Source organism: Netta rufina (assembly GCF_964035555.1).
Source record: "Netta rufina genome assembly, chromosome: 23".
NCBI classification, from domain to species: domain Eukaryota; kingdom Metazoa; phylum Chordata; class Aves; order Anseriformes; family Anatidae; genus Netta; species Netta rufina.
Window position 1 is genome coordinate 3,187,218 of NC_140147.1, and position 18,431 is coordinate 3,205,648.

The 18,431-nt window shown below is 45.6% G+C and overlaps 2 protein-coding genes across 3 annotated transcripts in view; one reads left to right on the forward strand and one right to left on the reverse strand.

The window, feature by feature from the left end:
- The window catches only part of FHL3 (four and a half LIM domains 3), a 28,158-nt gene extending 15,210 nt beyond the window's left edge, over positions 1-12,948 (reverse strand). Inside the window, exon 1 of one of the 2 annotated variants that reach the window (XM_084300540.1) lies at positions 12,817-12,948. The gene's annotated coding sequence lies outside the window, so the exon portion shown is untranslated. The remainder of the gene's footprint in view (positions 1-12,816) is intronic. The other variant, XM_084300541.1, reaches the window with a different exon arrangement.
- Positions 12,949-13,670: 722 nt separating this feature from the next.
- Positions 13,671-18,200, forward strand: UTP11 (UTP11 small subunit processome component). The gene is made up of 8 exons (XM_084300463.1): positions 13,671-13,808; positions 13,910-13,971; positions 14,405-14,507; positions 14,647-14,760; positions 15,474-15,567; positions 15,854-15,984; positions 17,226-17,336; positions 17,928-18,200. Exons 1-8 carry the CDS (start codon positions 13,746-13,748, stop codon positions 18,009-18,011), a joined length of 762 nt encoding a protein of 253 aa, XP_084156589.1. The 5' UTR covers positions 13,671-13,745; the 3' UTR covers positions 18,012-18,200.
- Positions 18,201-18,431: the final 231 nt, after the last annotated feature.

Below are 18,431 nucleotides of genomic sequence, written 5' to 3' on the forward strand. Positions count from 1 at the left end.
CCCAGAAACAAAAGCAGTCACATCATAAACCAGAGGGTGACATCAGCACAGGGATTGCATTTCCTACGCGGGTTCAAATTTCATTGCTTGTGACTGGAAATTGGACTCTTACGATCTGAGTTACTCCAACTTTTCACGAGAGGCGCAGGAATCCCTGATTCCAGTTTGTTGGATAAAACTCACTTCCAAACTCTCTTTATTTCTCAATGACCTGACAACAGAAAAGAACAACCAAGCAACACTCCTAACAGAAAGTCAAATGCTAACAAACACCATTATTAGCCTGATTTCCCAAGCCAGGTGCTAACGAAGCGAGCAGCCAAACTTCCACTGGAAAGGGTCGGTGTTATTCCAACAGCCCAGTCTGGGGCACAATTATTCAAAACGTCTAAACTGCCCTTTTCCCTACTTATTCAGAGTTCTGCTCTGCCTCTTCTTCTAAAATTAAAGCTATCAAGGATTTGAAAACACACATTTCATCATTCCTTGGTTGAGTCATTGTTTCGGAGCATGAAGCACGATGCATTCTGCTTACGGTCCGACTCCTTCCCCAACCTGAAGTGCGTTTGTGATTTTCCTCATACAGCTCTTCAGGCTCTCCAAAAGCAACACATCCAAGCCTTCTATACATGCCCAATGGGCCAGAATTAATCTTCCCGTGAGTTACACCATGTTTGCACGGGGTTGAGAAATACTAGAAATAAAAGTTCCCTTGGCTGAGTTAGATGCAACACCGCGTACTTTCTGCTACTAATGACTCTTTAGTAAGTACCTCTATTACCCCACACAGTCCAGATCCCTCTGATTTAGCCATCACAGCAATGTTCTTGGTAGAAAAGTGTTTACTGAGTTAAAGGTAGCCACTGACATGCCTTAAAATTTAATAGCTTCCATTTCTCTCTGAAAATTTCTACGTGCTTGGAAAAGAGGCAGGTAATAAATAATACTCACCCAGGACACGAACTGAAGATTAGCTTGCTTTCTTTAGAAAGTACTTTAGCTCCTTGACTCCCTATTGCCAACAACACAAATATATATATGATGATCCAGTGCAAGACCATAAACATAGAGTGTTCAGTTTCCACAGACCTGACATCCCGTACATCTCACAGGATTTTTGCTTCATCGATTCCCTAACAGCTGCCACCAGCAGAAACACTACTTACCCTTACAACACCTGCAGGGCAGGGAGTTATTTCATCTCCCTCCTGGGATTTGCACCTTGGAGGATTTTGGCACAGGGCAAACCTGGCAGAGCTAAAAATGGAACCAAGATCCGTGTCCCTGGCCAGCACTGAAGCCAGAAAGCTTCTTTCTCCTTCTGAGATGCAGCAGCCTGGAAACTTTGACGCCCACTCATGCATGCTACAGCCCTATGTCCAAACAGATCTCACAAACTGAACCCTTTGTGAGAAGCTGGGGAGAAAGAAAAGAAGAGGCGGACAGACCCAGTACTGTGCAGTTGCAATGTACAGTTCATCTGGACCCTAGATCTTTTGCCCAAGTAACACCGTGCCTTTGCTAGTTGCTCCTGGTGTTGAAACTTCGGGCTTTCGAGGTGAAAAGCTGGAGGGCAACACTGCAGTGGAGCACCCAGAGCTACGTCCCAGTTCAAATTGTTAATTCTTAAGAACAGAAAAAGCCATTTCTGCCTTAAATGAGGGCAGTGGAATTCCAAGGAAGTCAAAAGGCTGGCAAAAGCCAGCAGTTTAAGCTAGTACTTGGGATCACGACTCTGACAACAGTGCTTGGTCACAGAGACAGTTCAGGATCTGCTGCTGCTTGATTTTTCACCATCCTCACACCCTAAGCACTGTCTAGGAATACTGCCATCAGCTGCAGACCTCAAAGAGGAATTTTTTGCCGTCAGCCATGCTGGTTATGCCTTCCAGATAGACATTTGTATTATTATACAATTTCTTTTGTTTCATTAGAAGAGCTAAAACAAAACCGACATTTATCCCCAGCAGTACTGAGTTAGTACATACACCATTTTCGTGGAAAAGGGCATGATTTGCAGCCACCATCTGAACAGCAGCAGAAATTACCTAACCTCTAATATACTCACACGAGGGAAATCCTGTGAGATTGGATCACTCGAGAAATAAGGTTGCCTTAGAGTTACAGGAACAACACATGTCCAGAGTGGGCTACAATCTGGTAAAATACGGTTTGAAAAATCAACTGCTAATTGTTTCTACAATTTGCATTTTATGTTAAAAATTCTCCCAGAGACTTCTGGAGCCAGAGCTCAGTCTGGAAAGGATTTTTACGGTCACACTGTAAACCCACAGAAGCAGGGATCTAGAACGGAAACAGGTCATTACAGCTAAAATACTGATCCTGGGTTCTGCCTGAGACAGCTGGGATGATTTCTCCAGTTAAGCAAATTACTGTAACTAAAACCCACTCTGATATTTAAAGACATTTGGAGAGATGCTGAGTAGCCACTCTTCTTCCCGGATAACAAGATAAGAACCATATTAATTGAGGAGTTTCTAAGTAAGCACTTGAAATTTAGGTAAGCAAATTCAAAATATCAAGACCATATTTACATTCCAGGGTAATAATTAAATATTTAATATCTTGTGGTTCCAGTATTCTAGGTTTTTCTATGCACCAAAATATTTAGTCATGTAAAAAACATCTGTAGCAGCTGGAAGACATTCGTTTGGCCTGCTAAGATTCATTAGTTTAAAAACACATAAATAAAGTGCTCATTTTATTTCCAAAACTCTAACACTGCTTCTTTCAGTTCTCTTAGGGTGCTTGGTGAATAATGCTTAAGCAATCTTCTCTGCAGGAGGTATTAGATACCAGTTTCACAAATGCATAGAAATATCTGTTAAGTAAAACAAGTCTTGAATTTAGGTTAATGCTATTCTGTATTGACTAACCCAAGTCATTCAGAGCAATATGAAAACCAGCTTGCAAATAGCTTAATCCCTACTTTTATATATTTTTTTCTCCTAGGCTCCTAAGTTTCCAGTGCCGAAATCTACTTTTAAAAATCACCGATGAAAGGAAACTTCTCTTCAGAACTGGAATTCAGATACCCGTGTTATGGAATTACAGGACACAAGCCTTCATGCATGCCTTTTCTCCCCAAAAAGCTCCCGCATAATCTTAATGCTTTAAAAAAAAAAAATCAAGTAAACAAGGGCACTGCTGAGATCTTAAAAGAGAGATGAATTCGGCTTAGTACACACAGGGATCACTTTTCTGGGCAACAGTTTGCAAAGGGTTATGTATTGGCCAGCCAAGTTTCTTTTGCTGGAAGATGCTGAGGTTTTAGTGAAGTTTCTGCAGAGTATGCAACAGTATTCAGCATTTGCTCAGCTAATGAGTTAAATCATTGCAGCTCTCCGATGACTTGAAGATTATGGGTGTAGGAAAGGGTACTGCTCAGCGAGGGGAACTTTCAGCAACCACCACCAAACTGCGGTTAAAACAGACACCAATGACTCTATTCAGCTCCCAAACCTCAGACAGTTTCCATTTTCTCAATAACAAAGCATTTTTGTGGAGTGAGGTAAGAGGCCTCCATCTGCCAGGTCTAACTCCGCTAAGATTGCTTCAGAGCCCGGCCGAGCGAGGGCTGGCCGGCATGCAGAAGGCGGGCGTCCCTCACACCAGGACAAAGGGACAGCAGGACAGACGTGGAGAGCAGCCTCCTCGGGTCCGTCCCACAAATTCTGCTGGGATTTGGTATCAAAAGGAGCCTCAAGTGAGCTCCTAGCAGCACACAGCTGGCGAGTTCAAGAGGCTGAGGAAAGAGCAAGGCTTTTCACTGAGGATGGGCTGAAAGAGGCAGGAGGGAGCCGAAGACAAACGGCTGCTGGTGTTTTAGTGCTCGGCAATCCATCACAAAGTGTCAGAAGCATAGAGAATTGGGATTTAGAAGCGAACGCAGGCCTCTGAGCACGCAGTGCAGGACGTGGCCTCCCCACGGGATAGCACAGCCTGAGGGCCCGTCCACACCTGAGCGACTGCTTGTCCAAGCCAGAGCACTTAAAGCTTCAGAACAGAGGTCAGGAGGCATTTGGGGTTTGTTGTTGTCTTGTTTTGGTATTTGGCAGCCTGTGGGTGTCTTGGCATCTCAGCTGCAGGAACACCAAGCACCTTTTGTTTGAAAGTCAGCTCTCAGCTCCTCTGAAAATCGGACCATTTATGTAGACGCAGATAAAGACACTGCCTCCTGCCAGGACCCCCCCAGCTCTCCCCTCTCTTGAATTGGCCACTTGTTAGTCATCTTCATTGCCATTTTGAGACTCAGCTCCAGGTTCAGCACATCCCAACCTCCCGCCCTGCCAAAGGATGAGAGAAAGAGAACACCACAGCCTCGGGCTCCCTCATGCAATAAAGGTAAAGCCCTTGGGACAGCACAGAGGTGAGGCCAGCTGGAAAGAGCTTGGAGAAGTGGCTACACAGCACGTAACATCAGGAAGGGATCCTCACGGAGCATGTGAATCTTCTGATCCGTTTTTTGTCCCTGCATAACAAAGCCTTTAAAAAGCAATGCTGGAAATTCTGCCAGACACGACAGCAACTGGTGCGAATGGACGACCTGTGACTTGGGCAGGTCAGAACATCCAGGACCCAACTGAGCTTCAACTTTGGTAAACAGCACTGCCAAAGGCTGTTATTCACACCTCTCGGAGCCCTCATTCTGCCATTGTGACAGAATGCATACAAGTTTTAAGAATCATAGTTCAGAGGGATTAGGAAACGCAGAGAATCCATTCCAATTGCATTATTTTAGTCTGGTACATCAGGTTTTATATTTATGAGGACAATAGTAAAGATTCCCAAGCAGAAACTGCCCCAGAGCCATTTTGCACAAATTTAATTGAAATTTGCAACCTCCAGATCTGTGCTATTACTGCAATACCGAACAAGAATCACTGGGGATAGAAACAAGCAACAAACATAAAAACACATGGAGCAACTGCAACTATTCTCTCAGCTCACCTGCAACCCAAATTGAGCAATGTGCTAACTTGAGAAATTTCACTCCCAAAGATGCCAATTTTCTAACCATTAAAGCTTATTTCTGCAGATCAGACACAGCCTCCCAGCCACGCACTGACACAAACCAAGGAGGAGCTTTTTAATGCCAGAAGATACGGTGCATGCTTCCAGCTCCGCTGCTACTTTCCTGACTGGCTCTGCAAAACTTCCTTCCCCCCTAGACGTCCAAGTTTTCTCACCATCTAAAGCAAAGAATACAACAGTTCAGTTGGAAGGGACCTTCAAGGATCATCCAGCCAACTGCAAAAAGGCAGTTCTTCAGTTGGTTTTGTGAAGAACTTTGCATTCCTGTAGCTGTTTCTCCTGTAGTTTTGAAAACATTAACGTTTATCTCCTCACTATCTAGTTTAATGCCAGGTACCCAGCTGGATACCTGGAGAGCCCAGCTGGCAAGCAGCACACCATCCTTTCCCAGCCGTGACAAAACATCTCCCAAGCCAGCTTTCTTCCTACGAAGAATGCTGATGTCACATCTCAAAAATCCACACTGCTAATGCGAGCCCCAGCGCAAGGTCAGCCAAAGAGGACTTCCATCAGAGATGAGCTCTGCTGGAGAAGGCTCCCTGGAGATCGTAAGAATAGCAACTCAAACCCAGATGGCAACAACGCGCAGTGCACGTCTCCAGCAGACGCAGGCACGGGGCAGAGGACTACACAAACCGACCAAAGGCCACCCCAATTTCTGCCATCTGCTAGCTAGATGCAGAAGCCTGGGCTGAAGGCCTTTGGGAAAGGTCAGGATAGGCTTAAAGGCTCTCAAGATATTGCTTTTGTTCTCACTATTAGCTTCTCAATTCCTTTGTTAAAAGATACGAATCTCTCTGTAAGGCGGTTATTTGGAGCCAAGAGTTTAGATATTATTGCAAAACACATGCTTAAAAGAGACTGGAAATGATGTTGGCAGTGTTACAGAGGGGAGTGAAGCGCAGCTTTGGGTCAAAACAAAAAAAAATAAATCTAAGCTAGTAAGCAATTCCCATGTGATAGTTTGGAAGAGCCAGCAAAAGCTTCTTCTAGAAAAAAAACAATACTGTGAGAACGAAGCTAACAAGAGCTGGCTCTTGGAAAAATAAAAAGGCCAGTAATAAGCCCGAGTATTGCCAACAGCACATATTCAAGAGAATCTTTCTGGGAAACCAGCTCAAGTCATTACGCTGGAAAGCCCTTAGGGACTAGGGACCTTGAGGCTAAATGCTGGCAAATTGCTTCATCAGTTAAGCTGGTCCCAGTGTTTTCTACTGCGTAAGAATAATTTGTTTTAGCCTACAGGTCTCTACAGAGCAACGGGTAAATTCAGGCTGCTTCCTCTGGGAAGGGAAACTAAGCACTCAGCGAAGCCCTGCCCATGCAGGCCGTTTTTAGGTTTCCCACCATCACTGACATCCCTTCAGCCCAACAGCCGACCCAACACACGCAGGCTGTTGGCTTTGCTTTAGTCCCTGCGCCCTTTGGTGACACTTACCTGGGGGGAAAATCACCTGAGCTGCTCCTGCCAGCTCGCCACCAGTGAGCTGTCGCCACAAAAATGCGATGACTGTGCCTCCACAAAAGCATCTTCTGGAGACTCATTCACCCAAAATGGATGTTGTCAGAGCGATTATTCTGATGTAGCTTGTTTTCCAGAGGAATAAGGAGACCTTGCTTTATCTCTCCATTTCAGAGAGAGATTAGTTAATACATCAGGAAAGAGATACACTGATGCAGAGAGATAAAGGCAAGGCTTTTGTTTGAGGTCTTCTATTTCCAGCCCAGTTACTCACAGTTGCAGGAGCATACAGAGAGCACGGAAGACAACAAATGCGATCTCTAACACCAGCAGAGAAAAATCCTGCATTGGCAGGGGAAGTCAAGGCACTACCTAATGACCTCCCTCCTTTTCCAACCCCTTTTCTGATTCACATTGCCATCTTCCTTCCAATTGACCTAAATAACATGTTCAGGCAGCACTGGAAGTATTTCCGCCCCAGACTTCAATAGCAGCAAGATCTCCACATCTGGAAAGGGTATTTCTCAGGAAAGTCACCCCACAGGTGGCTTAGGAGTGCTTTTCCCAGGAGAGGAAAAGAAGCACCCTGGCTGCTCTCATTTCAGCAGTAAGACTTCCTTGCTGCAGGAGAACAAAGGTTGCCCAGGAGCACAGCAAACACACACTGTGCCTGTGCCCAAGCCCCAGCTAATCTGAACAATGTGGGCAGAGGATTCAATTACCTCATTTCCAGGTGTGCTGTCAGCATGAGCCATGACTGGCTTGGGATGAAAGAGGAAAAGCTGCTCCTAGCTCTGGACTTGTCTGCATCATTTACGGTAATTATTGCCCAGCAGCCTGTAATCCTTTAATGTCATATCACTCTCACAGCCCTCAGTCTCTCTAGAACCTTTTGATCACCACTGCAGAAGAGGCTGAAGGCCAGAGCACGGGGCCCACCACAGCAGAAGGCATGCCAACCCAGGCCGCAGAAAGAGGAAGGCAAAGAAAAGCCATGGAAAAAGGACTTGGGTGATTCAGTCAGCTTCAGACACAAAGCGATTACGTATGCTAGCAGCATCCAAGCACTTAAAACAGATGCATGTCCAAACAATTAGTCTACCTGTCCAGCTGTTCACTTCAGCACACCACCTTTGGTAACATCACAGAGCATTCAACAGGAATCACAGGAATTCAACGGGGGAGAATCCAACCCCTAGCACTACATGGCTGTTTCACACAGAGAGGTTTTTTTGATCCTCTCCAAAACTCATTCTTTATCACAAGTTCAGGCACTTGTGATAGCCACGCAGATACCTCACCTCTTTGCAGCCCCCCCCGCAGACTACTAATCTCAATGTTATCTCACAGCAATGGCCCCCACAGGCTGTGCACCGAGTAAATGAACAAGTAAAAAGTCAATTGAAAATGGACTCGTTGTCAACAAAGAAATGTACTGTGGGGGAATACAAAAAAGGGCTCCCAAGCTGGACGGACTGCCCCACAGATCCTTGGCAGCCTGAGAGATTGCTTTCTTCTTTAAAGCATACGCATACGTACTGTTCTTCTATACAGGAGGTTGTACTTGATCTGCACAACCTCATTTTCAGGTAATTGAGCTTCAAAAGCTAAAGTAGAAAACAAGCAAGAAAAACCCACATGCCTTTGTGCTACAGCACGACTGTTTAGTCCATAACAGCTAGTCTGTATCTGTTATCTCTACATTTTTTATTAGCTCATGTTTACCTTGGCTGCACATCCAAGCAGTCATTTAGCCAGGGTGAGAGAGGAAAATCTTGGACTCTCAACAATGGCCAAGCAGTTTAATCTGCCACTGGGGACAATGACTTGACTCCTATTGGTGTTTAGCACTGGCAGGGTCAAGTGTAACATGTGGTGAAGGAAGCACTAGGGAAGCAGATCTACGGCCATTCCATCAACACTGAGCGTTTCCTTGAGCTATTCAGAGGTCCCTTTCCCCCCCGAGAGCAGAGTATGGCTCCAGCTGCCCAGTCACCTGCACCAGCTTCTCCCCTTGCTGGATTTATGACTTCAGGGGCTGCCAACAGCTCCAGGTTGGATGCAGCACATTCCCCTGGCTTACGGCTTAGATGCTCAAGACTCAATTAAGAAGCAGTTAAGATTACGTCCTTGGCATTGGCCACCAGGCTGGTGCTAGGAGCTGATTTATGTTCCTGAACAGAACTGACACTGGTCAGGCTGGGCACAAACATCACCCAACTTCTGTCCAGCGATGATTCCAATCAGAAAGGGCTAGAGTTAATATTTATCCATGGTGCTGATTTAAGATTTTTTTTTTTTAATTTGTATTTGAGAAGTTCAAAATACTTTATATATGAGAACTCTGTAATTTGCAAACCTGGAACCATCTACAGTAATATATTCAGAGCCATATCAGAAATGATAGGAGTTAACAGTCAGATTAACCCAGGCTAAATAAAGTCTAAGTGAGATTGCACTAAGCACAAGAACATAAAATCCAAGATCTTTATTGCATTGCTACTTGGATTCCGTGTTAAAACATTTTTAAATAACTCTTGATTAAGAGTTTAAACACGATTAGCTTAATCCTAACAGCCATGTCTTTCTGTTTCCTCCCAGAGTAACACTATCATCTCAACAGGCTCCTGTTGAGTAAGGGCAGAATCATTAGTTAAGACTGTTCTCCATTTAGCAACAGACACCAACAGACACCAAGTGAGTCACTCGGCAGAGGCAATTCTGCTAGGATGAAATACAGGAAGGTGGAAGCCATGTGGCATTCTTCAGTTTCCCCTTTCCTTTCACAACCAGACCCTTGATATTTTCTTCGACAGGAAAACTGACACTCCCCCTCCCTGTAAACTGCTGACAATCGCATTTTACACCTGGCAAAACCAGTGCAAAACGGAAGGAAGAGAAAAAACAAAGAGCAAGGACTTTCCTCAGCAGCTGCATCTCCCCAGAATGGCACATTTTTCTTTCCAACAGTAGCCAAAGACACACTCCTTCTTAATGGACAAAGTCTAGTAACTACATATCACATCAGTCATCGCAAGAAATGCCACTATCAAACTGTTCTATAACAAACTACAGGACGGAGTATGCTGCAGAGCTGCCAAATCTGGCTGTGGCAAGATCCCAACGGAACCAGCACAGCCCGTGCAGCTGAACCCCTTCGCTTGCAAACTCTCAGCACTCGCATTTGAATGTCCTGTCCTTTAAAAGCAATCCTAAACTTCTGGCAGTAATCTGAAGATTAAATACTGGTAAAGTTTCTCTGCCCCCCAACAATCGGCCTTTTCCCTTTCCTGGCTGCAGCTGGTAGCTATTGTTATAGCTGTTCTTTCTTTGTTGTCTTTTACATTTGTTCTGATGACTTCAACAGGCAAAACATGAAGATCACTCTTCATTTTTCCAGTTTGGGCCTCAAAATCGCACCTACATCAGCAGAAATAGTCAAAGTCCTGTAAGGAATGAGGGGACACGAGCTGCAGGTAGCAGCTCGCACCCTGGGCTGGAAAGCTGAGCACAAGAGCCAGTGCCACCCAAACTGCTTTCTTGCCCGACCACGCTGGGTGCTTGATAGTGGGCACAGGCAGGAGCAGTGGATGTTGACCAGGGATACCAAACACCGGAGGAGAAGTGGCTTCCTTATATGAGCAATTACCAGAAATTATGAAACTGTTTGTCCAGTTAAGAAGTTTGGCTTCTATTCAGACCAGGCAGCCAGTCAGTCCCCGGTTTTCTGTAAATATATATACTTGTCTATGGAAACTTTCTGACATGAAAGGTGAGGCAGAGGCAAAAAGGTTTACACTCACGTCTCTCCGGAGGCTCCTGATGCAATTAGGGTTCTTCAAGCATGACCTCATGCAAGCTGAGCACAGCAAAAATCCCGCAGACACGAGCAAGAACCCCAGCAGGCCACCATGAAAACCTTGTGCATCACTGCTGTGATTACCGTAAAAGTCCTCTTCTGGGGAGAGGGGAGCAGGAACCACTTGAGCACTAAGAATAACCAATTTATTCCATTTTCCTGCTGGTGCTGCAGAAAACAGCAGGCCGTGTAACGGCATCAGCCGAGCTACAACTGGGAACCCAGCAGAAAGCATCTCGCCTCATAGCACAAGCAATAGCGCGAGTCCTGGCTGTGAACTGAACCAAGTGCTCCCGAAAGTGGTGCGCTGGGAACTCCAGAAACTTGCCCACTGAGGAAATTTTCCTAACTCCATCATTTAATGTTTTAGACCTGGCAAAAGCAAACCCTATAAGAACATCACTGAGCTTGCTCCCCTCAGAAATCTATTGCCTATTGAACACTGTCCTCAGCCACACGAGGCTGTTACTCTACAGGAAAAAAAAAAAAAAAAGTGTGTGTGAGCAGGGCAACTGCAATGACATGGGCTAGGAAGGAGACTCCTGCCTTCCTTCCCCACAAGGACCTGGGAGAGCTGAGCCCCCCAGCTGCCGGCTGTGTCCTCAGCCAGCGTGGCTGCTTCAGAGCCTGTTCTAAAACGAACTGCAGTGTAAACAGGAAGCCGAGCTGACAGCAGACGTGCTGCAGATGGCTGCAAATCCTGCAGAGGGAACGGCAGTGACCTCCCATCCTCCCCAAGACCAAGGAACCAGCCTGATCCTTGCTGCACGAGTCACTGCTCAGCTCTCCGAGTGGTATTTCAAGGCAAGGGAGGTGCCCAGGTTTTCCATCGAGAGGCACCTCAAAAACATCCAGTATGGAGCAACGGTGGTGCCCCAGCAGCTGGGGCCATGGGACTGTTCACAGGGCATCCCAAATTCCATAGCAGAATATTTCCGAGCACCACCCTGCCTTCAGTTGTGGCAAGGCTATGTCACCAGCCTTAAAAGTATATAAAATTACAGTCCTAGCTGGGTAAGAACTAAAGTACAATTCTGTGCCTATTAAAAAACTTCTAAGGAAGAAGCTAGCAAGAGAAGGAGGAAACCCTGTGGTCTGCATCCTTGGAGCAATGGAAAAAATGGCACAAAAATAGGACAGAAGAAGTGGCAGACTTCCCCTTTTCTGCCATCCTGCTGATGGCCTGCCCATCAGGAAATAAAACCACATTTTGATAAAGCAAACTGGGGCAATTAAGCAGATTCAATGCCTTTGTGAACATCATAAAAATATTACTTGTTTCAAAAGGCAGATTTTTAAATTCTGGAGACTCCCGAGGAAATATCCAAGAAAATCCTTCTCAAAAGTGAACAGTAAGGGATCATTTGACAATCACACATTCACGGCAGCCGGGAGAGCTACAGATTTCTACCACCTAGTAGAGGGGTCAGAGAAGTACCTGTAAAAGCTATCTTACACAACTTCTAAAATGTCCACGGGTGGCCGGTGCTGCCACCAGGTCATCAGACCTAAGGTCTGGTCCAGAGTGGCCTTCCCTATGCTTCTGTGATAGGTTTTCTGATTTGGAAACATTTCTTTATGGTTTTCAAAACAGAAACAGTGAATGTATTGAATTCAAATCCAAGTAGAGCAATCTCAGTATCAAAGCCTGCGCTAAGGAGATAAGTAACCGCCAGCATATGCCATCTATTTCAGCTTTGAGTCGGCGCAGAGCAATTCCTCCCAACAGGCTTTAACCAGGCGAACTGTGAAGTACCTCCAGCATTTCCATGCATTCTCATGAAAGAGACAAAGCAATTAATGTAACCGCAGGTGCAAAATACCTACAAAGCTCAAAACCAAAAGAGAAAACCTTACCTGCAAGAGAGCACAGAGCCATCTGAAACCAAACTGCGTTCAGTAAAACACATTTTGCAGCGATGCTGAGCTATTTTTCAAAGCCACAAGATGCCAGCTGTGACGTTTGAGCTTTTGTTTAAGAAGAAAAAAAGCAAAGGCTGGAGGAGCCTTACCCCATACCTACCCTGGGACTCCCTGGACACACAGCAACCCGCTAGGGCGTGCTGAACGCTTCTCTGCACTAAGTTTGCGCATTTGGTTTAACTTTACTTCAGAGTTTATTGGGCGGGTAAAGTTTCAGAGCTTTAATAAAACACAGCTTAAGCACTGCAGCTTCACAGTCTGGGAAAGAGGCACGGCAGAAAGGCAGAAAAATGTTTTTTTTTTTTTTTTTTTTTTTCTTTCTTTAATTTCTTTTAGGAAACGACACTCGCTGCGCTTCCTCGAGCAAAACCCGGTGAAGATCTCCGAGCAGGACCCACCTCGGGCAGGGGCAAACCCAGCGGGGGTCCCGCGGGGATGCTCGGTCCCCCTCTTACCCCCCAGCCCTCCCCCGGTGCCCCGGAGCCCCTCGGAGCCCCCCAGTCCCGGTTCTCCCCACCTGCTCGGCGCCCCGGGGCCGCGCTCGCTGCTCGCCCCGGCGATGGGCAGGCTGGGCACGGCTCGGCACAGCTCGGCACGGCTCCGTATGCCTCGGCACGGCTCGGCACCGCTCCCCAACCGGCGGCGGAGCCCAGCACGGCCCCGCCTGGCTCGGGGCGGAGCGGAGCCGAGGGGCGGTGAGCCGAGCCGAGCCGAGCCGTGCTGGGGGGCGGTGGGCTCAGCAGCACGGAGCCGCCCTGCCCCCGGTTGAAACCGGCGGGGAGCACCCATGGGTGCGCCCTACGGAACCTATAGGAGCCCCCCGGGGAGGCAGAGGATGGGGAGAGCACGGGAGGTCCCAGCACCGGGGGGATGCCCCGCGGAGCCCCCCCCCTGCCCCGGGCCAGGCTCGGCTCCTCCACGGGGGTCGCCCCCATGGCACCGATCGCCTGCGGGGCACCGGGGATGGCGGCGGCGGTGATGAGTGGGGAAGCAAAGCTCGGTGCCCTGGCAGCGGGGAGTTAGAACCGGGGGGGCTGCGGCCATCACAGCCCGAGGGCGAGGAGTTCAGGACGGGCAATAAACGAGCCCCGGGACCGGGCTGGGCCGGGGAAGTGGTGGAGTCACCATCCCTGGGGGTCTTTAAAAGACGTTTAGGTGTAGAGCTTAGGGATATGGTTTAGTGGGGACTGTTAGCGTTAGGTCAGAGGTTGGACTCGATGAGCTTGAGGTCTCTTCCAACCTAGAAATTCTGTGATTCTGTGAGGCCGCGGGGCCCGGGCAGGCGCCGCTGTCTCCATGGAGACGGCGCCAGCGGCCGCCATTACGTGACGCGTGGAGCCTACGGCCTAGGCCCTGCCCCGCCCGCTCCGGCTCCGGTTCCTCACGCGGCCGCCACCGCCACCAACACCACCGTCCCCCCGGTACCGTCCCCGTCCCCTCTCCGCCATGTCGGCCGCCTTCAAGAAGGCCGCCAAGTCCCGGCAGCGGCAGCACCGCGAGCGGGCCCAGGTGAGCGCCATCCCCCCGCTGCGGGCCGCCGGGCCCCGGTGCGGCCCCTCCGGCCTCGCTGCCGGCGGCTCCTTCACCTTCTGCCCTGTTTTTCCCCGCAGCCCGCCTCTCGGAAGAAGCTGGGGCTGCTGGAGAAGAAGAAGGACTACAAGCTGCGAGCGGAGTGAGTCGGGGAGAGCCGGGAGGGAGCCCCCCAGGGTAGCAGCCCCCCGTGGGCTGCACGGTGGCCGGAGCCTCCACACAGTCAGTGAGACGTGTGGCAAGTCCTCACGTCGTTATCCCTGCAAATGATAAAGGAATTACAAGTTTTGTCTTCTGTTTTTAATGGCTGACCCCACAGAAGGCCCAGGAGGGCTAAGCTGGACAGTTGGGCAGCATGTGCTCTTGTTATTCCCCCACCACTTGCTGCTCAACACCATTTGTCTCCAGCTTTGTTGAGGAATAAGTTGTGAGGTTGAAGGCTGTTGGTGTCCAGCTTGGTACAGGGAGCCTTTTCTGCTGTATCACAGTGCTGAGCATTGCTCTGAGGGACTCAGCATCTCCTCAGGGAACGTGGACATGGGGAAACACTGAACTGCTCTTGCTTTTTTTTCCAGGGACTATCACAAGAAGCAAAATGCCCTCAGAGCGCTTCAGAAGAAAGCTCTGGACAAGAATCCTGATGAGTTTTATTTTAAGATGATAAACACACGGCTCAAGGTAAGAAAGTACCTTCAGGTGGGATTACACTGTGGCTCCAAGGGACAAGTTATGTTTTTTAAATTACAAATTAGTAAACAAAATACAGACTTACCTTGGTGCCATGGAAGTTTAAGTACTGTGTTCCATTTGTTTTTAGGATGGAGTTCATGTAATTAAGCAGCCAAAGGATGAAGTGACTCCTGAACAGGCAAAATTGATGAAGACACAGGATATTAAGTATGTGGAAATGAAAAGAGTGGCAGAAGCCAAGGTAATACTTCACTTTTTCAATGTTTTCAATTTTGCCCAGAATTGTTTTCACTATTTTTTCCTTCCTTTGGGGAGGGGTTGCTGATGGTGATATATATTGTGTTTATGTTCAGAGAAATCTGGGTTATGTAATACTTGAAATTATAGATGGAAATGTCAGTGGAGCTTGGTGTGTAGAACCTACAGAAAACTACTAAGAACTATACTGTAAGTTATTATAAAACATGGCATTTTTTATGTAAATTTCAGACACTAAACATGTACCTTGCTTCTCATCTATATAGAGCTGAGGATTATTGTTGCTGAAGTGGGTAAACAGTAGAAATCTGACTTCTGTTTCATGCTCTAATGTTGATTCATACACTATCACTACAAATAAAGAATGAAAGTCAGCTTGGGATATTCCTTCATATCTTCTCTAGTAATTTCAAAGTAATCCTTGAATTGAAAACCTTTCAATTTTGTCTGCCATGCAGATAACATACTGTTGTTTTGAAAATTGGTGTGTACATATTTGGTTGGGCAATATCAGAAATTACCTTGACTTGAAAAGAGGACATGTATATAATTTTTTTTTAAATGCATCTTGTTTAAGTATTAAAGTATTCAGATGCTCATAAACTTGAGAAGCAAACAGGAATTCACTTCAAGGAGACATCATTCACCTTGTTACAAATGTTTGGCAAAACTGAGGTTACCTTTTCTTTCCTGCAGAAAATCGAAAGGCTGAAGTCCGAGCTCCATCTGCTGGATGCTGAGGGGAAGCAGCCCAACAAGCACGTGTTCTTTTTTGATACTAAAAAAGAAGGTAAGATTTAAATAGGCTCTATTGGATTTTTGTTTGTTTCAGGCTGTGTAAAAAGTATAAAGCAGTAAGGTGCTTTCTTTATGCTATTATTATAAAAGATTTTTTTATTTCAGGATTAATATTTCAGGTGCTCTGTAAATTGATACCTAGAGAAGACCTCAGTTCTGCAGGAGCTATGTTGCTGGGGTTCTCTCTGCTGCTGACTGTACATATGCTACATGCTGGGAAGGTTTGCTGAGCATCAGTCCAAAAAGTGTTGAGTTTATTCCTTTTTTATTATTTATAGTTGAAGAGTTTGATATTGCAACTCATCTGAACACTGTTCCAGAACTAGTAGATAGAGTCTACAACCGACCGACCATTGCAACATTGCAGAAAGAGACACTGAAAGGAGCTACTGATCCTGTCCATTTAAAGGTAGTTTGTACTACCCACTATTTTACTGTAGACATCTTACTTTTTTTTTTAATATATACAATAAGCACTAAGAAGGGTTCTTTGGACCACTGTGCAAGAGAAAAAAACATGTTGTCTTTCACCAATTTTTATTGGTGAAACAAGGCTGTAGTGGACATCACTTAACCATCAAGTACCTGGTGACTGCAGTCGAATCTTCTCTTGGACCAACATGGAGAACTTGTTCAGTTGTATCCCAGCTCACTGTGGATTATAAGTCAAGAGTTGCGAAGGTTGGGCCAGAACAGCATGGTATATGCCTGATGAGGTAGTTCCCTACCTCCTGCTTACACAATCAGCTTTGGTTTTAATGTTTTAATATCACAGCACCTCTGTCCTAGAAGTAGCTAAGCTTGGCTTTAACACCATAAATACATCTTAATTAGTTTAGATATTGGGCAGTTCTGTAAGCTGAAGTCAGTGTGTGTAAGGTAAAAATAAACTTGTCTTAAACTGCCGATTGGTAAATTTGTAACCTGTTGTTTTCTGAATCAGATGTCAGATAACAAACACCCTGTGGTCCCTTCCATTTTGCCAACTTTCTTGGTTTGGCTTGTCAGTAAAGCAGTTGGACGAGTTGTAGGCTGACGAGTTTTCTCTTCTAAATGTCTGAGTCATATTGTAAGCATGTTGGGATCTGTTCTCCTTAATTTAATTACTTAAATCACACCTGCAATAATACCATTTTTTGTGCTGGGAAAACCATCAGCTCTTAGTAGGTAAACATGATCAAACAAGCTGCATTTTGGGAGGCCTCTGTGCAATTTCTAAGCACTTCAGGAATTGGTCTCTGGTCTTTTTTTCCTCTGAATAAACATTTGTGGCTTTTCCTTATGGAGCTAAGTGCTGTCTTGCACTCAACACTGAAATTAAGAGGAGTTATGAAACTGAAATTCCAGCTGCTTACTAAACAGAGTTCCAAAGCTAAGTTAAAAGATGTGTGGTGGGTTTTCTTTGCTTGCTTTTTTCTTTAGTTTGGACTTAGGAGATTAAAAGAAGTATGAAGAATGAAGTCCTAACTAGAAAACATCTAGTATGAGAATCAAGATGTTACATGGTTTGCTGAAATCTGACCACAGAACTAAAGCAGAATTGTTTTATATGGCTGAAATGTAAAAAATGTTTGTGAGGTCTCAGAATAGGTCAGCTGTAAACTGTAGCGTCTTGTTCCTCTCTCTTAAAAATGCTTTTTTCTTCTCCAGAAATTAGACCAGCAAAGGAAGAACCAGTACGACCTCCTGAAGCAGCGCATTGAGCGAGAAAAGAGCATGTTCGTTATTGCACAGAAAATCCAGACGCGTAAAGATCTTTTGGTGAGGGATTTAACTGGTTCTTTGGATCTTTTGTTAAAGTTGCTAGGTCTAGCTCTATACCTGAGTTTCTTTTATTTATACTGACACTTTTAGGTAACTCCTAAAAATAAGCAATCTTCTTTTAGCATGGAGAAAGCAAGGAGATGATTCCATGAAGCATTCCAGTTGTGACATGTCTGATGTATTTGCTAGTCCAGCTCTATCACATCAGCAAGAACAAAGATTCAACTCTTGAAATGATGTACAGTCTCTTCTAAAATACTGTTGTTGTTGTCACCTCTCAAGTATTAAAAAGCAGCAGAGGGAAGAAAGCAGTTCTCTAGGTTACAAGATCTTAAAAACCCAGTGACCAAAAAAATTATTTGTCTCAATGGGGCTTGCTGTTCACTGGTGCTTGTGAACAAAACAGATTGTGCCTGACAGACTAGAGACAGAAAGAGCAGATGGAAATAAAATTCCCACCTAAACAGTGGGAAGTGACCATTTTTCACTAATGACTTGTCAGTCCCAGACAGGGACTTCAGGATTTTTTTTTCCCTTGTTATATGACAGCAGATCGAGTAATTTTTTTCCCTTTTTTTTTTCTTCCAGGACAAAACTCATAAAGTAAAGGTGAAGAAAGAGACAACGAATAGTCCAGCTATTTACAAATTCAAATATCAACGGAAACGTTAACCATTTCATTGAAAAATTACAGTTTCTGGTTAGAAAGAGGACTCTCCGTAAGAAGAAGTACTGATATACTGCCAGTATCAGTTTGGTTTTCATTGCAGCCTAGTGCTTTGTTAAAATAAATTACTGTGGGCCTGCAGTAGCCATAAATATATTTTATCTAATTAATTGATTAATAAATCAAGGAGTTTGTTCTCGTGGTATTTACAATGGGAAGCCACAAGAGGTGCCTAACTGTTCTAGTAATACTTACCATAAACAATATTTGAAAAGTCAAGGTCAAAATGAAGAGACCAGGAAATTGGCTGCACATGAACAGGAACGGTGTGCCAGGATTTCTGTTACTTTCACATCTTGGGCCAGTGGACCATGGCATGGCCAAAACCACAAGATCTCAGAACAGCTTTTTTCTTAAAGCTATCT